At 43.9% G+C, this 22,508-nt stretch overlaps 2 protein-coding genes across 2 annotated transcripts in view; one reads left to right on the forward strand and one right to left on the reverse strand.

The window, feature by feature from the left end:
• Positions 1-22,508, reverse strand: part of LOC132402262 (cytochrome P450 2C23-like) — a 219,312-nt gene that overhangs the window by 194,598 nt on the left and 2,206 nt on the right. The window lies entirely within an intron of this gene.
• The window catches only part of LOC132402261 (cytochrome P450 2C15-like), a 74,448-nt gene that overhangs the window by 31,405 nt on the left and 20,535 nt on the right, over positions 1-22,508 (forward strand). The window contains exons 5-6 of the mRNA XM_059985062.1: positions 13,313-13,489; positions 17,864-18,005. Coding sequence (XP_059841045.1) covers positions 13,313-13,489; positions 17,864-18,005 — 319 coding nt within the window. The remainder of the gene's footprint in view (positions 1-13,312; positions 13,490-17,863; positions 18,006-22,508) is intronic.

Below are 22,508 nucleotides of genomic sequence, written 5' to 3' on the forward strand. Positions count from 1 at the left end.
TATCATCAAGATAGAGGGAGTGCATTTAATATTAAACAACACACACAAAACAGTGGAGGAACTCAGTAGGTCAGGCAGCAACTATGGAAATGAATAAAGAGTTGATACTTTGGGCCAAGACCCTTCTTCAGGGCTGGCACTGAACCACAGGAGAAGGGGAAGAGAGAGGGGAACAGGGAGATGATGGGCAGGTGAGGAGAAGTAAGAGGCCAGGGTGGAGAATAGAAGAGGGGATGGGGCAATGGAGAGTAAAAACGTCTTATCGGAATGAGAAATTGATATTCATGCCATCAGTTTGGAGGCTACCCAGACAGAACATCAGGTGTTGCTCCTCCACCATGAGATGGTCTCTTCTTGGCACAAGAGGTCACCATGAACCAGTGTGTCAGAAAGAACAGGAATTTAAATATTTGGCCATCAGGAAGTTTCACTTTTGGCAGATGGACCGGAGGTGCTCAGCGAAGCAGTCCCCCAATTTACAATGGTCTCACCAATGTAATATTTTTGCAATATACTTTGTAATGTAATGCAGTATTTTTGTAGTTTTGTCTTCAGATCTAGTTTTGGATGGCTATTTCCATATTGTTGCTCCCAGAATATCTTAATGTTTGTAACAATGCACAAGTCTACCCGTCTCTCAGCCTGCCGACTGTGAAAATGCTCATCGAAGATTCAGATTAATTTGTTTATCATTTTTCATTTCATTTTCAATCTTTTTTATTCATTCAAAAATGAATAGATACAAATCCGAGGAGAAGTTATATCAAATACATAATGCAATAAACGTACAAAACAACGAAAGGGATATATACTGTCAAAGTCACGTAAATGTTATCTTGAACTATTATATATAAACAAAGAACCACAACTCCCCTTGGCAAATAATGCAAAAAAAAGACTGTAAATTTTTATAATTAAGAGAAAAAAAAACAAACTCCACTAAACTAACCGAAAACCAAAAATAAAGAGAGAAGACTGGGCAGCCCATTTGAGGATACGATTACAGGAAAAAAAGAGAAAGCACCCTTCTGGTCAGATCTGAATCTGCACAGAGAGAGAAAAAAATATATTCTAAAAATATACAGTTTGTATATAAAAAAACTATTTTACCAAAAAAAATTGAAAAAAATTAGATCATATGAAAATATTGAATAAAAGGTCACCAGGTTTGCTCAAATTTAAAAGATGTATTGAATGTCTGACTTCTAATTTTCTCCAAGCTTAAACAAGACATAATGGAAGAGAGCCAAAAAAAAAAACAGTGGGTGGATTAGAATCTTTCCAGTGTAACAAAATGGCTCTCCTGGCCAATAGTTGAAAAGGCTATCACATGTTGAGCAGAAGCAGGAATAATCCCAAAGATTGCTGTAAGTGAATTAGGTTGTAAGTCCACAGCTATGACTTTTGATAATGTTCTAAAAACATCTCTCCAAAAATTATTTAACTTTGTACAGGACCAAAACATATGTGTTAGGGTACCCACCTCATCTATCACAGGTAGGATTTATATTTGAAAAAAATTTGTGCTAGTTTATCTTTTGACATATGCACCATGTGTACTATCTTGAATTGAATTAGGGAGTGACGTGCTCAGATAGATGAATTATTAACTAAATAATAATTTTATTCCATTGATCATCTGAAAGTTCCATTTCCCAAGCATGTTTAACCTTATCATTAGGCATCATACGTGAATTCATTAACTGTTTATATATAATGGCTACCAGTCCTTTCTGAAATGGTTTAAGCTGAAAAATAGCATGTATCTTCAGTAAAAAAAATTACGTAAAAATTCCTAACTTGTAAGTATCTAAAAAATGTGCATTATATATATCATATTTATCCTCTAGCTGCGAAAAAGACATTAAACAGTTCTCTAAAAAATCTAATAAAGTTTTTATTCCCTTAGTTTTCCATGTTAAAATAGTCTTATCCAAAATTGATGGTTTAAAGAAAAAGTTAAAATGGATATTACTAGAGAGAACAAAGTTATTTAAATCAAAACATCTATGAAATTGAAACCAAAGTTTTAGTGTATGTTTAACAATGGAACTAAGACCTTGTCTACCTATCCCAGAGAACAAAACAGGAAGAGGAGCTCCCAGTAAGGAAGCCAAAGAAAACTAGGGAAAGCCCCAGGACCAGATGGATATACAGTGGAATTTTATAAGACCTTCAATTAAATGCTTATACCACATCTTTGTCAAACTTCCACTGATTCTATATCCTCTGGGAATCTGCTGAAAACTTTTTGAGGCATTAATTTCATTGATTCCTAAAAAAGGAAAAGATCTATCTGAATGTGCATCCTATAGACCTATCTCCTTTCTGAATGTGGATTTTAAAATTTTCTCTAAGATTTTATCTAATTGACCTGAGAATGCTTTGCCTACTGTTATCTCAAATTACCATTTTTATTTCTTTCTAAATCTTTTTATTAATATTAGTTATATGGACAGAATACAGATGATATAATGATAAAGAAATTACCAACATACACACTCCATTACATATGAAAAAAAAACATACATAATAGTTACAATATAAATGAGTTTACCAAGACATAAGCCATAAGATATATGTATGGACATAGTAAATCTAAATATTTCATAATGTATAATATAAAAAAACAGAAAAAAGAAAGAAAAAAACAAAAAAAAATTTATATAATGCAGAACTAGCTAATCTAATCTAATAACTATAACTAATAAGTAATATAAAAGAAAAAAAAACAAAAGAGAAGGAAAAAAAAGCGGGCTGTTTATAATATCTCACAAAAATAAGTATTCATCAATGCCGTCACTTCTGGTCCTCTCAAAATACATAAGCTGAAAGCTGGGAAATCAAATGAACTTGGCACAAGGATAAATTAGCTCATTTTAACTCTCATATAAGTCCTATTTGTGATAGATGTCATTCTGAAATTGCGTCTTTAACTCACATGTTTTGGTCTTGTTCATTTTTGGAGAAATATTGGAAAGATATTTTTGATATTATTTCTGCGGTTTTGAATATTGATTTACAACCTCATCCTATTACCGCAATTTTTGGTTTACCAATGTTAGATTCACTGCATTTATCTTCTTCAGCCCGTCGAATGATTGCATTTCTAACTCTGATGGCTAGAAGATCTATATTGTTGAATTGGAAAGAAATTGATCCTCCCACTGTATTTAATTGGTTCTCTCAAACTATGTTATGTTTAAATTTAGAAAAAATTAGAAGTGGTACTTTTGAGACTTCTATTAAATTTGAAAAGTTATGGAGACCATTTAGTCAACATTTTCATATGATGTAATATGACCCTGTGTCAAATTACCATTTTTATAGCATTTATTCGACCAATTAATGATAGCATCATAGGCAACTGTTTGGAAAACATTTGTTGTGTATATTCAATTAGTGGAAGGAAATCATACTTATATAAGAGTTAAAATTTCTAGAAATTTTAATACCAAGATAAAATAATTTTTAGCAATATTAAAGGGTATTTGATCATAATAATGAGTAATTATTAATGGGAAATAATTCACTTTTATGTAAGTTTAGTTTGTATCCAGAGAAAATACTAAATTCAGTAAATATGGATAGGAGAGATTTCCTGGGGTTTGAAATGTAAACTAATAAATCATCTGCATATAATGAAACCTTATGTAGTTTTTCCCCTCTCTTAATACCCTGAACAGAATTAGAATCCCTAAGAGCAATAGCAAGTGGTTCTAAAACCAAATTAAATAATAAAGGACTGAGAGGACAACCCTGACTGGTTCCTCTGTATAATCTAAAATAAGGAGATCTTTGATTATTAGTTATAACCTCAGTCACCGGGGCTTGATTCAAGAAATAAATCCCGGACTGAAAATAAACCTCTTCAAAACTTGAAACAAATAAGGCCATTCTACCCTATCAAAATATTTCTCTGCATCCAGAGGCACAATACATTCAGATTCTTTAACTGGGGGGAATAAATAATATTGAACAATCTTTGAATATGAAAATGTGAATACCTATTTTTAATAAATCCAGTTTGATCATTTTAGATAACACTAGGCAAAATATTCTCAAGTCTATTTGCTAAAATCTTAGAGAATTTTAAATTCCACTTTCAGTAAAGAGATAGGTCTATGGGATGCACATTCAGATACATCTTTTCCTTTTTTAGGAATCAATGAATTTAATGCCTCATAAAAAGTTTTCAGAAGATTCTCAGAGGATATAGAATCTGTGAAAATTTGACAAAGATGTGGTATAAGCATTTCAGAGGGTCTTATAAAATTCCACTGTATATCCATCTGGTCCCGGGGCTTTCCCGAATTGCATAGAGGATATAGCTTTAGCTATTTCCTCTTGTTTAATAGGTGCATCTAGTGTATTAATATCTTGAGTCGAAATTTTAGGTATATTTAATTTATGTAAAAATCTATTCATAATAAAAGTATTGTCAGATAATTCAGATTTATAAAGATTGGAATAGAAATTCATAAATATCTTATTAATTTCATAAGGGTCTAATGTTTCAGTTCTATTTGTTCTGCGTATTTTCAAAATCTGTCTTCTAACCATGTAACTGACCAGCCGAGAGTTTACCTGACTTAACCCCATGTATATAAAATAAACTTTTAGATTTAAAAATTTGCTGTTCAATGGGAAATGTCAGAAGCAAATCATATTGTGATTGAAGTTCAACCCTTTCCAAATATAGATCATCAGCAGGTTTAACTGAATACACTTTATCTATCTTTCTAATTTTATTAGTAAGCACTTACAGTTGAGCTTTAGTTTTCTTTCTTAAAGCTGTTAAATATGAAATTATCTGTCCCCTAAGAAAGGATTCCATTGTAGCTGTGTGCTGCACACAGCACTGGAATAATGACATGCAGACGGTGAGTTGCAGTCGCGTAAAAGATTTATTCAAACTTCGTGGCCTTGCTTTTAAGCCTTCCCGTTTCCGCCGTCCCCGGGCGGGAATGCTGTAGGAGGCACATATTCACAGTCCCTTCCCAGGCGCGGGCTTTTCCCCTTGCTGGTGAAGAAGGCCTGGCGCCCTGTTTGGGGCTGGCCTCTCTGCCGGCACGTGCCATTTTGTGAGCTGGTTCAAGTGCGCTGGTAAGTGGGTCGCCACATAACCCCCCCCCCCACCCCGGAACCAGCGATACACCCCCCCCCAATGTCCACAGTCTGACTCAGCCTCTGTTTGGGACGTTTGCCTCTGCACCGCGGTGCTTGAGCTCTGACCGGCTGCGCCACGTGGGCCTGTTTGAGTCAGTCCACTGTGAAAACCTCTTCTTTCCCCTCGATGTCCATCATGAACGTGGACCCGTTGTTCCTGATCACCTTAAACGGCCCCTCGTAGGGCCGCTGTAGCGGTGCCCAATGTCCGCCCCGCCAGACAAAAACAAACTTACAGTGCTGCAGGTCTTTGGGTACGCAGGTCGGGCTCTGTCCATGATTTCAAGTGGGTATGGGGCCAGGTTACCGAGCCTCTCACATAGTCTGACCAGGACTGCTGTGGGTTCTTCCTCTTGCCCCCTTGGGGCTGGTATAACTCTCCCAGGACGACCAGGGGTACGCCGTACACCAACTCGACTGACGAGGTGTGCAGATCCTCTTTGGGCGCCATGCGGATTCTGAGCAGAACCCAGGGAAGTTCATCCGCCCAGTTAGGTCCTCTCAGGCGGGCCATGAGAGCGCCCAGCTGACGGTGGAAACGCTCCACTAGCCAGTTCGTTTGTGGGTGGTAGGCAGTTGTGTGGTGTAGCTGTGTCCCCAAAAGGCTGGCCATAGCAGACCACAGGCTGGAGGTGAACTGGGCGCCTCTGTTGGAGGTAATGTGGGCCAGTACACCAAAGTGAGATACCCAGGTTGCAATCAGTGCTCGTGCGCAGGATTTGGAGGTGGTGTCGGTGAGCGGGACTACCTCTGGCCATCTTGTGAATGATAGTTAGGAGGTGCCGGGCTCCTCATGACACTGGCATGGGCCCCATGATATCCACATGAATGTGGTCGAAACTGCGGCAGGTGGGGCGGAACTGCTGTGGCAGGGCTTTGGTGTGCTACTACACCTTGGCTGTTTGGCACTGCATGCACGTTTTGGCCCATTCACTGACCTGCTTGAGGAGTCCGTGCCGAACAAACCTGTTGGAGACCATCCAGACGGTTGTCCTGATGGAGGAGTGCGCTAAGTTGTGAATGGAGTCGAAAACTCGCCGCCGCCAGGGGCGAGGTTGGCTGGTAGCTGTGTCACACAGTAGGGTCCTCTCACCTGGGTCTACAGGGAAGTCGTGGAGCTGCAAACCAGAGACTGCAGTTCTGTAACTGGGGATCTCATCGTCTGCCTGCTGCGCCTCCGCCAGCGCTGCATAGTCCACCCCCGGGACAGAGCCTGGATGGTAGGTCTGTATAGTGCGTCTGCCATGACGTTGTCCTTTCCCGAGACATGCCAGATGTCCATCGTGTATTTGGAGATGTAGGACAGATGTCGCTGCTGGCGGGACAACCAGGGATTGGACACCTTCGTGAACACAAAGGTAAGTGGTTTGTGGTCCATGAACGCGGTGAAGGGCCTACCTTCTAGGAAGTACCTAAAATGCCGGATTGCCAGGAACAGTGCCAACAGCTCCCGGTCGAAAGCACTGTATTTGAGTTTGGGTGGTCATATGTGTTTGCTGAAGAACAACAGGGTTGGCAGCAACCCTCGATGAGTTGTTCCAGCACTCCACCAACTGTTGTGTTGGATGCATCCACTGTGAGGGCGGTAGGGACGTCCATTCTGGGGTGCACTAGCATCATGGCATTTGCCAAGGCTTCTTTGGTTTTAACAAAAGCGGCTGCGGCCTCTTCGTCCCAGGTAACGTCCTTGCCCTTACCCGACATCAGGGTGAACAGGGGGCGCATGACTTGGGCTGCTGAAGGGAGGAAGCGGTGGTAGAAATTCACCATACCCACGAATTCCTGCAGGCCGTTGAGTGTGTTGGGTCGGGGGAAGTGGCGGACCGCGTCTACCTTGGTGGGCAGAGGGGTTGCCACGGCGGCCAGTGTGAAGTCCCACGTGAACCGGCTGGAGCCGAACTGTAGCTGCACCATACTGGTGCCATAGGTCTGTATTGTGTGCATTTGCATCCCTCAGGGTAGGTCCCAGTTCTCTGTTGCGGGTGTCATAACTCATCAAAGGTAAGACGCTGATGTAGGCTCTGGTGTCGACCAAAAAGTGGCGTCCTGACTGTTTGTCCCAGACATACAGGAGGATATCCTGATGGCCAGCGGCCATAGCCATCAGTGGCAGCTGGCCCTGGTGTTTCCCGGGAAGTTGCAGGGTGGGCTACACTGGCGGGCTTCTGTGCCCCACCGCTGGTGGTAGAAGCACCATTGTTCGTTGGCCTCCACACTCCTGCCTCTGGGTTTTGTAGGCTCTGCTGCTGGGCTTGGTCTGGTCTACTGTTGGGCACATGGCTTGGTGATCTGGGTGATGGACGCCCCACTGTCCTTCTTGGCTTTCCAGAGCACATCTACCTGGGCCGCCACCTTCTGGGGGTCGCTGAAATCCGCGTCAGACATCAACAGGCGTATGCCCTCGGGCAGTTGCTCTAGGAACGCCTGCCCAAACGTGAGGCAGGGCTTGTGTCCTTCAGCCAGGGCCAGCATCTCGTTCATTAATGCCGATGGCGGCCTGTCTCCTAAACCATCCAGGTGCAGTAAGCGGGCAGCTCGCTCACGTTGTGAGAGTCCAAAAGTCCTTATGAGCAGGGCTTTGAATGCCGTCCTCCAGGAGCGGCTGTATGAACTCCTCAAGCTGGGCGGCTGTCTTCTGGTCGAGGGAGCTCAGGACGTAGTAGTAATGTGTGGAATCCGAGGTTATCTGCTGAATGTGGGATTGGGCTTCCGCTTGTTGGAACCACAGGTGAGGTCGCAGCATCCAGAAGCTTGGCAGTTTTAACGAAACTGCATGAACAGATGCGACGTCCTTCATCTTCGGTCCAAACATCGCTTGGGCTGTCGGGGTCACCAATTGTAGCGGTGTGCTACACACAGCGCTGGAATAACGACATGCAGATAGTGAGTTGCAGTTGCATAAAAGATTTATTTAAACCGCAGCCTTGCTTTTAAGCCTCCCTGTTTCCGCCCTCCCTGGGTGGGAATGCTGTAGGGGGTGCAAATTCCTAGTCCCTTCCCAAGTGCGGGCTTTTCCCCTTGCTGGTGAAGAAAGCCTGGCGCCCTGTTTGGGGCTGGCCTATCTGCCAGCGCACGCCATTTTGTGAGCCGGTTCGAGTGCGCTGGAAAGTGGGTCGCCACACCATCATATCCCATATAACCAAATTTGACATTCTTTCAGTTGTATTCAGTTTGAAAAATATAGAACTTTGTTCCTGAATAAAACAAACAAGGGCTGGATTCAATCTCCACTGTGACATTTTCAAAAAACTACCAGAGAGCTTCAGGGTTAATTTCATAGACGCGTGATCTGACTGCGCAATGACGTCATACGCACACTCAACAACAGAGTGTAGCAAGCGTGTACCTAGAAAAAAGTAATCAATTCTTGAGTATTTATGATGAACGTGTGGAAAAAAAAGAAAGATCTTTGTCATTAGGGTGTTTATATCTCCAGATATCAACCAGTCCATATTCTAATAGAAAAGAATTAATACAGGCCGCCGCTTTATCAGGAGGCGACAGATTGGTTGATGACCTGTCAATCACCGGGTTCAGACAACAGTTAAAGTCACCGCCCATGATCAACTTGCATTCATTTAGATTCGGTAGCTCAGAAAAAAGCTTCTTAAAAAATTCAGGACTGTTGAATTAGGTGCGTATACGCACACCAAAGCTATAAAAAATAGATACCATTCTAACTTTACTAGTCGATAAAGAATGATATAAAGGGCCTTTCCGGAATTTGAAAACGCGATCTTCATCCTGTCTCCATACATGAGTTTCTTGCACAAAAATAATATCTGCATTAAGTGTTTTTAATTTCTTAAGAATTTTTTAATGCTTAATAGGATGATTCATGCTGTTCAAAATCCAAGAGATTATATTAATTTTATTAACATCTATATTTAAGATCTAATTTAAAGTTTTATAAAGAAAACTATTGTGCCAGAGCACATTAACCCAAAAGGAACAGATTTGACCAGAAGTGACAACAGATTTGAGAGAAAATATCCATCAATGGAACTGCCCAATCGAGGAAAAAAAAGCCCATTCTAATAACCCTCCCTTCCCCAAAGCCTGAAAAAAAGCAACCAACAGAATGATTGCATGCTAAACTAATGACCTTTAACCCTGTCCTCCATTATGCAGCCATATTAAAAAAAATGAGATATTCATCCCAATGAATCTAGCCATAATAAAAGAATAAACAAATTTCAAATACTGTAATATTATGTTTAACAATAATAAAAACATAACTGGTGACGGCCATCTTAAATTCATCTGAAGTATATTAATCACGTATTCAGAAAAGAATAAATCCAAGTAGATAATATTACAACTGAAGACCTTTCTTTCAAACAAAACTTACAAGTCGTACCAAAAATAGGTGAATATATATATATATATATATATCTCAAACCAAAAGCTATCTTAATATTGAGACAAGCGAAAGGATAGAAAAACATCATTCAAACCTAGTAATGCAAGCAAAGTACAATTGGCTGGGGGTATAATTCAGATGTGCGCCAAATCCCTGGAATTCTGTGGACTCTGTCGAGTAAAGGGCTCAATTCAAGAGTCTCACTAAAAAGTGAGTACAGCATATCTGAGAAGAACTTTAACAGATCACTAGTTATAGTATTTTCAGGCAAACCTAATATACGTAAGTTCCTCCGAAGTGCTCTGCTATCTAAATTAATCATTTTTTTCTTTGTTTTTGGTAGTTCCGAGGTAATTTCATTGATTTTCTTTTCCATAGATGAGATCTTCAGTTCTTGTTCATTGATTGTTTGCCTGAATTGTTCGTGTTTGTTCTCAATTCGCTGAGTAGTCTGCTTGAGTGTCTGAAATTGAAAGGCCAGATTCTTCAGAGATTCTTGGATTGTAAAGATGGATTTTTCAAGCTTCCGATTAGTATCCGTGAGCTTATCAGTTTCTAGTGTTAAGCGATCCAAATTCAGACTTCTTATCTTGTTTTGAAGAGAAAATTCCTGCTAAAGTAACAGGTTCCTCTGATTTCTTGATTTGTTCAGTTTGTTCCGTTTTAGGAAAAGTCTTGCCGCTTCTCAATTCAATACCAGATCGACTTCCGGCCATCGTAGTTAAATCATAAATCCTTCAGCAAAAGTAATAAATCTTCAGACTTGACAGGAATCTGTCAGCGGGATGTAAAATATATAAAAAAGTGGAGCCGTTATAAAGCGCGTCTCACTTCATGCGCTGCAAAATGGAGTCTGTTTATCACCTGTGCACTGAAACATACAGTGAAATGCGTCATTTGTGTTAAAGACTACACAACATAAGGATGTGCTGGGAAAGCCTGCAGTTTTCACCAACTCTCCGGTCCCAGCATATCATGCCCGCAGGCTTCAGCAGAACAGCACAACATGCCAGCCACTTTTCCACCCTCCCACCCACTCTCACAAACAGGTCTCCAGCCTCAGGTCGGCCTCCGACCCCCAGTCCTTGGCCCTGGACTCTCGGACTTGCAGATATTAGGCCTCCACAACCTCTAGTCCCTTGTGTGGACTCACTGATGTCGGACATCTGACTACCGGACATAGCAACCCCGGACTGATTGCTGGATTTGACCTCCAACTTTGACCTCTGGGTATTGACCCCAGGATTTCCCATTTGCAGGACTTTGACCTCTAGGCCTCAAACTCTGAACTTGCACAGACCGACAACCCTCCAGGACACGCTGAGCTGGTGCGTAACCCACCCTCATCCTCGGGTTCATCAACCTCAGTCATTGGCCGTGAGGGTTACTAGTCTTCACCCTTGCCTGCAGAAAGATGTGTCCTAGCTACAGTGGGGCTCCAGTCCTAATGCAAGAAAACCCAGGGAGAATGTACAAACTCCTTATAGACAGTGGCAGGGTGTTTAAGATCCAGACCAATAGGTGATATATTTCTAATAAACCATGATATACATTCATCTATTGTGGTAGCATAATCATTAGCATAGTGCTTCACAGCGCCAGTAACCTGGGTTCAATACCCACTGCTGCCTGTAAGGAGTTTGTACGTTCTCCCTGTTACTGTGTGGTTTCCCTCTGAGTGCTCCGGATTCCTCCCACATTCCAAAGGGGTAGAGTTTAGGGTTAGTGAGTTGTGGACATGCTTAGTTGGCACCAGAAACATTGTGACACTCGCGGGCTGCCCCAGCACATCCTAGGACTGTGTTGATCACTGACACAAACAACTTATTTCACTGTATGGTTCGATGTATGTGTGACAAATGAAGCTAATTTAATCAAAGTTCAAAGTAAACTTATTATCAAAGTACATATCTGTCACTGTATACAACCCTTGTTTGTTCTTATTTTATGTGCTTGCTATTTTACATGTGCTGTATATGGCTTTGCTGTGTGTGACTGTCAGTACTGTGTTTTGCACCTTGGCCACAGAGTAATGGGGTTTCATTTGGTGATATTCATGTATGGTTGAATGACATTTGAGCCTGAAATATTGCTAACAGCACCATATGTTTAATAATAATGTTTAATAATAATGGTTAATAATAATGGTTAATAATAATGCAACCATAATTACACCAACTCTGCCTTGGATGATCCTAAAAGGAGGAGGGTGGGAATGGCGCTCGTAACCCATCTCATAAAAATCACAGAGCTACAGAAACTGAGAGAGGAAGAAGATGGGCTATACCTGGGGATAACTTGAACGGCTGGCCCAGGACAGAGAACTCTGGCGGGATACTGTTGGGGGCCTTTGTTCCAGTAGGAGTGATGGGTTCAAGATGAAGATAATAATGCCACGATATGTTCTGATGTAAATGTGACAAAGCTAATGTCTCACCTCTAACCTGCTTCCTTTACCTCTTCTTTTTCTTTCAAATGTGTTTCTTCTACTGTTGGAGCCCGTGATCTACACTACGGTGTGTGTTTTTGGGCCAATTGAGCAATCTGGCACTTTGCATTCTGAGGTTGCACAGTGATGTTTCGAGCACAGCTTGTGCCTCAAGGCCAAGAAGCCTGGAGATGGGACGCGAGCCCATAATTGACTCAATTTCTCACTGATCTCGCCATTTGAGGATTCAAGGAAGGTTGAAATCATTGAGGCAAGAGCAGAAGATGGGCCACCTAGCAGCCTCTCACTCACAGCTGCCAGAGGAAGGTGTCTGTGTGTGATGGTCTCTCTCCCCCCCCCCCCCCCACCACATTTCACTTGCTGCTCCCGAAGGAAGGTCCCTTCTTTTAAAAAGACTTTCTCTCACCTTCTTAGTTGATGCTGCCGGAGGATTGTGCTAGAGTCTTGGGTCTTGGATAAGGTTTAATCAATGCAGTTTGTGGATTGGATTGAATGAATTGAAATGAACTGACTTTATTTCCTACATCCTTCACATACATTGAGGAGTAAAAATCTTTACGTTTCATCTCCATCTAAATGTGCAATCATAATAATTTATAATAAATAGAACAACCAATGTAATATGACACTCAAGTCAGCGTGAGTTAATCAGTCTGATGGTCTGGTGGAAGAAGCTGTCCCGGAGCCTGTTGGTCCTGGCTTTTACGTTGCAGTACCGCTTCCCGGATGGTAGCAGCTGGAATACACTGTGGTTGAGATGGCTGGGAGCCCAGCGATCCTACGGGCCCTTTTTATACACCTGTCCTTGTAAATGTCCTGACTCATGGGAAGTACACAACTACAGATGTGTTGGGCTGTCCACACCACTCTCTGCAAAGTCCTGTGTTAACGGAAGTACAGTTCCCATACCAGGCAGTGATGCAGTCAGTCAGGATGCTCTCAATTGTGCCAATGTAGAAAGTTCTTAGGATTTGGGGGCCCGATACCAAACTTCCTCAACCACCTGAGATGAAAGAGGTGCTGTCGTGCCTTTTTCTCCACACAGCTGGTGTGTGCAGACCAGGTGAGGTCCTCAGTGATGTGGATGCCGAGGAACTTGAGGCTGTTCACCCTCTCAACCCCAGATCCATTGATGTCAATAGGCGTTAGCCCGACTCCATTCCTCCTGTAATCCACAACCAGCTCCTTTATTTATGTGATATTGAGTTTCTTGACACATTCTGCACCCATACTTCGATAATAAATATCCTCTGAACTTTGAACTTTTTCAACTGAGCATTAGGTATCCAGTACAGCACCATGTCAGTGAAAATGATGTGTTTGTTTCGCAGTTGTACAACGCCTTCCCGAGGATCATGGATTTCCTGCCTGGACCTCACCGAACGATCTCCCAAAATATCACAAACTTGAGAAATTTTCTGGCCAAAACTATTCAAAGTCACAAAGAGACTATCCAGAAAGACTCCCCCAGGGATTACATCGACTGCTTCCTCACGAAGATGGATGAGGTAACAGCAGCAAGTTTCCCACATTACCTGTGGGATTTCCCACTACCCTACACTGAAGATAATAACTTTTTTATTTTACCTTAGAGACATGGCGCAGAACAGGCCCTTCCAGCCCAGAGAGCTGCACCAACCAGCAGCCCATTTATTTATTCAGTTTAGTTACTTACTGCCCATTACACCGCTGGTGCTTAGGGCAGCAATGAAGGTCCTCCATCTCTGCCTGTCCTTGGCCATCTTCTCTATTGTGCCCCAGATGTGGTTAAGGGTCATCATTTCTGCATCTACAGTACGGCAACAAATTGTTTTCCCTCCACCCTTCAGGGGTGCAATGAAGTGCTGTCTTGATGATGGCATTGTCAAATCTTCCCATCATGTGTCCAACCCATGTCCAACATTTCCTCATGATGATGGTGACCATGTCCTCTTGGTAACACTGAAGGAGTAGGGTGTGGTTGGAGATCTTTCTTGGCCAGAAAATAAAGAGGATCTTCCAGAAGATCATGGTGTGGAATGACGAGGTCACTCTCTCTCAAACACCATCACTCTGACCCACACAACACAGCTCTGGTACAACTTCACCTTGGTGTGGATACTGTATTTTGTTGACCCCCTTATGTTGCTCAACCGTAACCTAATCAGAGAATGATTTTTATTGACCAATTGACCTTTGGGCTGTTGGGAGAAACCAGAGCACCCGGAGGAAACCCATAAAGTCACGAGGAGAATGTACAAACTCCTTGCAGGCAACATTGGAATTGAACTCCAAACTTTGGAACGTTCTTAATAGCATCACAGTAACCACTACGCTACCATGGCACCCAATTTTTCTTAATTGGTAAATTAGATAAGAGTTGAAAAACACAGGAACAGACCCTTCAGCCCACTACATCAATGTTGACCATCGTGCCTGTCTATATTAATCCCACTTACCTGCATTAATTCCATATCCCTTTTTGTTCTGCTCTGTTAATTTGCCAGAGAGGTCATAGATATTAATTTACATAGAACATAGAACATAGAATAGAACAGCACAGTATAGGCCCTTCGGCCCACAATGTTTTGCCAACCCTTAAACCGTACCTCCCATAATTATTTAATTATTGATTGTTTGAAATACAACAACAGTAGGCACCACCCAACAATCCACCAGTTTATTTCTAGCCCAACTGGGACAATTTACAATGACCAATGAATCCCCTAATCTTTGGGATGGAGGAAACCTTAGCATGCAGTGCTTTCAACATGGTCACAGTGATAACGTACAAACTCCTTCCAGGCAGCGGCTGGAATTGAACCCGGGTCACCTGTACTCTGAAGCATTACACTACTGTGCCACCCAAAAAAAGGTTATCTTTTCGATGAAAACTATACAACTGCTTAAACTAAGAAATGAAAATGCCTTAAGATCTCAGTACCTTTAAAAAAAGAATCTGGCATTTTGTCTCAACTGTCCTTTGGCATGGATGCAGTTGAGCCTCCTGAAAGCTTCCATGATTTTCTGTTTCTTTGGGAACTGGTATTGCAAACGTTTGTCTAGTATAGAGCACAGTAGCATTAGGGTAGCACCTCGGCGTAGTGGTTAGCACAACGCTTCACGGGACAGGTGACCCAGGTTCAATTCCCACCGCTGCCTGTCAGGAAGTTATCCCCATGACTCTGTGGGTGTCACACTGTGGGGGGCAATGGTGCTGGAGGAGGACCCAAATGCAGGACACAAACACGTTTTTGTAAGATTAACTAAAATAGAGTTTATTACTCTTTACGAGGAGAACCATGATGCAAGGATAGAACAGGGAAATCAAGGAGAGCAAAGAGGAGATGGGAATAGGCATAGTGGACAAGGGATCAGGCTGGGACTCAGGGTCTGGGGGGCCAGGACTTGGAGATCGGGGATCAGAGCCAGGACTCAGAACCCAGACCTTGGACTTGGAGACTTCAAGGAACACAAACCTTGGGCTTGGAGACTTGGAACGCCACAGCCAGGACTTGGAAACGAGGAACACCACGGCTAGGAGTTGGAGACTTGGAACACCACGGCCAGGACTTGGAGACGAGGAACACCACGGCTAGGAGTTGGAGACGAGGAACACCATGGCTAGGAGTTGATACTTTGGACTTGGAACACCACGGCCAGGACTTGATACTTTGGACGGAACACCACGGCTAGGAGTTGGAGACTTGGAACACCACGACCAGGACTTGGAGACTTGGAACACTGCGGCCAGGACTTGGAGACGAGGAACACCACGGCCAGGACTTGGAGACTTGGAACACTGCGGCCAGGACTTGGAGACGAGGAACACCACGGCCAGGACTTGGAGACTTGGAACACTGCGGCCAGGACTTGGAGACGAGGAACACCACGGCCAGGACTTGGAGACTTGGAACACTGCGGCCAGGACTTGGAGATGAGGAGCACCTTGGCCAGGACTTGGAGACTTGGAACACTGCGGCCAGGACTTGGAGACGAGGAACACCATGGCCAGGACTTGGAGACTTGGAACACTGCGGCCAGGACTTGGAGACTTGGAACACCACGGCTAGGACTTGGAGATGAGGAGCACCTCGGCCAGGACTTGGAGACTTGGAACACTGCGGCCAGGACTTGGAGACTTGGAACACTGCGGCCAGGACTTGGAGACTTGGAACACCACGGCCAGGACTTGGAGACGAGGAACACCACGGCCAGGACTTGGAGACGAGGAACACCACGGCCAGGACTTGGAGACGAGGAACACCACGGCCAGGACTTGATACTTTGGACTTGGAACACCATGGCCAGGACTTGGAGACGAGGAACACCGCGGCCAGGACTTGGAGACGAGGAACACTGCGGCCAGGACTTGGAGACGAGGAACACCATGGCCAGGACTTGGAGACGAGGAACACTGCGGCCAGGACTTGGAGACGAGGAACACCACGGCCAGGACTTGGAGACGAGGAACACTGCGGCCAGGACTTGGAGACGAGGAACACCACGGCCAGGACTTGGAGACGAGGAACACCACGGCCAGGACTTGGAGACGAGGAACACTGCGGCCAGGACTTGGAGACGAGGAACACCGCGGCCAGGACTTGGAGACGAGGAACACTGCGGCCAGGACTTGGAGACGAGGAACACCACGGCCAGGACTTGGAGACGAGGAACACCACGGCCAGGACTTGATACTTTGGACTTGGAACACCATGGCCAGGACTTGGAGACGAGGAACACTGCGGCCAGGACTTGGAGACGAGGAACACCACGACTAGGAGTTGGAGACGGAACACCACGGCCTGGACTTGGGGACTTGGATCACCACAGCCAGCACTTGATACTTTGGACTTGTAACCAGGGCCAGGACTTGATACTCAAACACAGGACATGAAACACTGAGCCGGGTCTCCGCCTTAAGACACCAGGCATAGAGTCGGGACTCTTCTTCAAGGGACAGACTCAGACGCAGGACATGAATCACTGAGCCCATTCGAGTAGCGGCAAACTGCCTGCCTACTGCACTGGATACACGACGACAAGACAACAGACGGTACTATCACTGGACCCAAGTTTGTTCCAAGCTACGGGAACTCTTAACTCACCCTGGCGGGTTAACCTTGCCCGGACCCACTCTGGCAAGGGAAGGCGAATTGCTGGCACTTGCTGCGGGAGGAGTCTTGGCGTGCTCTGGCAAGAAACTTAGTTGGCTCTGGCTGGATGACTTTGGCTGCCGGTAGCTACGGTGATTTTGCTAATGCTCCATAACACTCTTGCCCCAAACGGCTGAAGCCGGGGGCTTATAAGCTCCCGGTTCGGCCGAGAGTAAGTCACCTTAATCAGCAAGCTCGAGGGACACGGGAAACAGGGAATTAAAGGGGAACAAGGAGTCAAAGGTCCAGATCATAACACAACCTAGATAAATTAAAAGGGAAACTGATCCGGACCATGACAGTGCGTTTCCTCTGGGTGCTCTGGTTTCCTCCCACAGTTCAAAGGTGTTCTGGTTTGTAGGTTCAGAGGCCATTGTAAATTGTCCCGTGATAAGGCATTGCAGGTCGGCGCAGCTTGAAGGACCAGAAGGACCGATTCTGCGATGAATCTTAATAAATTAAAAAAATATATGTGCCAGGAAGGCATGAATTGAATTAAAGTTGAAAATCGTCTGAAGACTGTTAAAATGCACTCCTTCCCCTCCCTCCCCCCCTCTTCCTTTTCAGCCTTGATGAAGGATCTCAGGTTGAAACAACGTCAACTGCGCACTAACCCCCATAGACGCTGAGTTCGAGTGTGTGTGTGTGTGTGTGTGTGTGTGTGTGTGTGTGTGTGTCTCACAATTTCCAGCATCTGCATAATCCATTTTGTTTAAAATCTGTGAATTTTTGCTTGCTTTGGGTCAGGAGAAAGATGAGCTTAACTCCGAGTTTTTTCATAAAAACTTGCTGGTGACGACACAGGACTTATTTATGGCTGGAACTGAAACAACCAGTACAACCCTGTGCTGGGCTCTTCAAATCCTGGCAAAGTATCCAGAAGTTCAAGGTGAGCTTTAATTCAATTCAAATCTATTCGTTTAATTATCACCCAACCATACATGAATATTCATGAATACAGCCAAGTGAAAGAGCATTACTCCGGGGTCAAAGTGCAAAATACAGTACCAATGGTCACACACAGCACAAAGCACTCACAAGGTAGCAAGCACAAATGGTATCATAATCGCACAATAAAATCATCAAAAACTCTCTCCACCAATCTCCAGTTGATTTCAATGGAGCCCGTCTCCTGTGAGCAAACACGGTGGGGGGAGCCGGCTCCAGCCTGGACACTGCACCACACCGTCCCTGGAGGAGTGCACTGGCCCCAAAGCAACCACCCCCGTCCCCAGGTGAAACTGCAGCTTGAGGCCCAGTCCTCGCATATAAAATACAACAAGCCCATATAGAATATCAGTAAAAATGCAACCAAACAAACTATATAGCCCAGACCTTCAGTCCATTAAAATCTTCAGCTGATCATAAAAGAGCTTATCGTCAATTCAGAATCAGGTTTAATATCACCAGCATTTATTGTGAAATCTGTTAACTTTGCAGTAGCAGTACAATGCAATACATAATAAAGAAAAACTGAATTACTGTAAATAGATATTAAATAGTTAAATTAAATAAGTAATGCAAACAAAGTACTGAGGTCATGTTCATGAATTCAGTGTCCATTCAGAAATCGGATGGCAGAGGGGAAGAAGCTGTTCCTGAATCATTGAGTGTGTGCCTTTAGGCTCCTGTACCTCCTCTCTGATGGTAGCAATGAGAAAAGAGCATGTCCTGGATAATAGAGGTCCTTAATGATGGATGCCACCTTTCTAAGGCACCACTGTTTGAAGATATTTTAGCTACTACAGAGGCAAGTGCCATGATGAAGCTGACTGAGTTTACATCTCTCGGCAGCTTACTTCAATCCTGTGCAGTACCCACACCCCGTACCAGATGGCAATACAGCCAGTTAGAATGGTCTCCATGGTATAAATATAGAAATTGTGAGGTGTATATCAATTACACAACAGTGTCAAAATCAAAGTTCAAAGTAGATTTTATTATCACCATATACAGAATCACAATTAGAATCAGGTTTATCAGGAGTAGTGAGAAGAGAACATGTCCTGGGTGGTGGTCTCTGATGATGAATGACAGTGTTCCATATAGATGTTTATTAGAAAAAAAGCATAGAACATAGAGAAAAAAAACAGATAAACTACAGCACAATGCAGGCCCTTCAGCCCACAAAGCTGTGCCGAACCTTAGAAATTACCCAGGGTTACCCATAGCCCTCTGTTTTTCTAAGCTCTATGTACCTATCCAGGAGTCTCTTAAAAGACCCTCTCATACCCACCTCCACCACCAGAGCTGGGAACCCATTCCAAGCACTCAGTACTCTCTGCATAATTAAAAAAAAAACAACTTACCCCTGAGAATGGTTTATTCTCAGACTGGCAGTTGGTGACTAGTGGTGTTCTGCAGGGGTCGGTGTTGGAACCCCAACTCTTTACAATCTATATTAATGATTTGGAGAAAGGGACTAAGTGCAACGTATCGAAGTTTGCTGATGACACAAAGATGGGAGGGAGTGTAATGAGTGCGGACATTGAAACCCTGCAGGGGGACATAGATAGGCTGAGTGATTGGGCAGACACTTGGCAGATGAAATATAATACTGACAAGTGTGAGGTCTTGCACTTTGGCAGGAAAAATAATAGAGCAAGTTATTATCTAAATGGAGAGAAACTGGAAAGTGCTTCTGTGCAAAGGGATCTGGGGATCCTGGTGCAGGAAACACAAAAAGTTAGTATGCAAGTGCAGCAGGTGGTCAAGAAGGCCAATGGAATGCTGGCTTTTATTGCTAGGGGGATGGAGTATAAGGACAGGGAGGTCTTACTGCAGTTGGACCGGGTATTGGTGAAACCACACCTGGAGTACTACGTGCAGTTCTGGTGTCCATATTTAAGAAAGGACATACTGGCTCTTGAGGCAGTGCAGAGAAGGTTCACTAGGTTAATTCCGGGGATGGGTGGGTTGATGTATGATGAGAGGTTGAGTAGACTGGGACTCTACTCATTGGAGTTCCGAAGAATGAGAGGCGATCTTATTGAAACATATAAGATTGTGAAGGGGCTTGATTGGGTGGATGCGGGGAGAATGTTCCCAATGATGGGTGAATCTAGGACTAGGGGGCATAATCTTAAAATAAGGGGATGCCGTTCCAGGACTGAGATGAGGAGAAATTTCTTCACTCAGAGGGTAGTGGGGCTGTGGAATTTACTGCCCCAGAGAGCTGTGGAAGCTACTACACTCAATAAATTCAAAACGGAGATAGACATTTTCCTGGATTAAAAATAGCATTAGGGGATACGGTGAGCGAGCAGGTAAGTGGAGATGAGGCTAGGTTCAGATCAGCCATGTGATCTCCTGGACCAGTTTTCAATAGCCTGGATGGGTCGGAGAGGAATTTTCCAGATTTTTTCTCCTCAATTGGCAAATTGTTTTTTTTTTCCCCGGGCGATCTCATGGGTTTGGGCGGGATGAATAATAAAATAAAATGGGCGGCATGGTGCCCTGTTGGTTGGCACTGTTGCCTTGTGGGATTCGGTGAAAACTGGAGTGAAGATTGGATCAGCCATGATCTTGTTGAATGGTGGAGCAGGCTTGAGGGGCCGATTGGCCTACTCCTGTTCCTATCTCTTCTGTTCTTATGACACCTTCTCTGTACCTACTGCCAAGCACCTTAAAATTGTGCCCTCTCGTGATAGCTTTTTCAGCCCTGGGAAAAAGCCTTTGACCATCTGTACGATCAATGCCTCTCATCATCTTATACATCTCTATCAAGTCACCTCTCATCCTCCGTCGCTCCAAGGAGAAAAGGCCAAGTTCTCTCAACCTATTCTCATAAGGCATGCTCCCCAATCCAGGAAACAACTTTGTACATCTCTTCTACACCCTTTCTATATTTTCCACATCCTTCCTGTAAGTGAGGTGACCAGAACTGAGCACAGTATTCCAAGTCGGGTCTGACCAGGGTCTTATATAGCTGTAACATTATCTCTTGGCTCTTAAACTCAATCCAACAATTGATGAAGGCCAATGCACCGTATGCCTTCTTAACCACAGAGCCAAGCTGAACAGCAGCTTTGTGTGTCCTATGAACTCAGCCCCCAAGATCCCTCTGATCCTCTACACTGCCAAGAGTCTGACCATTAATACTATATCCTGCCATCATATTTGACCTACCAAAATGAACCACCTCACACTTATCTGGGTTGAACTCCATCTGCCACTTCTGAGGTCAGTTCGGCATCCTATTGATATCCCGTTGTAACCCCTGACAACTCTCCACACTATCCACAACACCCCCAATCTTTGTGTCATCAGCAAATTTACTAACTCATCGCTCCATTTCCTCATCCAGGTCATTTATAAAAATCATGAAGGGAAGAGGTCCCAGAACAGATCCCAAAGGCATGCCACTGGTCACCAGCCTCCATGCAGAATATGACCCACTTAGAACCACTCTTTGCCTTCTGTGGGCAAGCTAATTTTGGATCGACAAAGCAAGGTCCCCTTGGATCCCATGCCTTATTACTTTCTCAATAAGCCTTGCATAGGGTACCTTATCAAATGCCTTGCTGAAATCCATATACACTACATCTACTGCTCTACCTTCATCAATGTGTTTAGTCACATCCTCAAAAAATTCAATCAGGCTCGTAAGGCACGACCTGCCTTTGACAAAGCTATGCTGACTATTCCTAATCACATCATGCCTCTCTAAATGTTCATAGATCCTGCCTCTCAGGATCTTTTCCATCAACATATCAACTACTGAAGTAAGACTCACTGGTCTATAATTTCCTGGGCTATCTCTACTCCCTTTCTTGAGTAAGGGAACAACATCTCCAACCGTCCAAACCTCTGGAACTTCTCCCGTCCCCATTGATGATGCAAAGATCATTGCCAAATGCTCAGCAATCTCCTCCGTCACCTGCCACAGTAACCTGGGGTACATCTCGTCTGGTCCTGGAGACTTATCCAACTTGATGCTTTCCAAAAGCTCCAGCACATCCTCTTTCTTAATGTCTATATGCTCGAGATTTTCAATCCACTGTAAGTCATCCCTACAATCTCCAAGATCCTTTTCTGCAGTGAATACTGAAGCAAAGTAGTCATTAAGTACCTCAGCTATCTCCTCCAGTTCCATACACACTTTTCCACTGTCACACTTGATTGGTCCTCTCACATCTTATCCTCTTGCTCTTCACATACTGATAGAATGCCTTGGCGTTTTCTTTAATTCTGCTCGCCAAGGCCATCTTATGGCCCCTTCTGGCTCTCCTAATTTCATTCTTAAGCTCCTTCCTGCTAGCCCTATAATCTTCTAGATCTCTATCATTACCTAGATTTTTGAATCTTTCATAAGCTTTTCTTTACTTCTTGACTAGGTTTTCAACAGCCTTTGTACAACATGGTTCCTGCACCATGCCATTCTTTCCGTCTT

The sequence above is a fragment of the Hypanus sabinus genome, chromosome 11 (genome assembly GCF_030144855.1).
Source record: "Hypanus sabinus isolate sHypSab1 chromosome 11, sHypSab1.hap1, whole genome shotgun sequence".
Classification (NCBI taxonomy): Eukaryota; Metazoa; Chordata; class Chondrichthyes; order Myliobatiformes; family Dasyatidae; genus Hypanus; species Hypanus sabinus.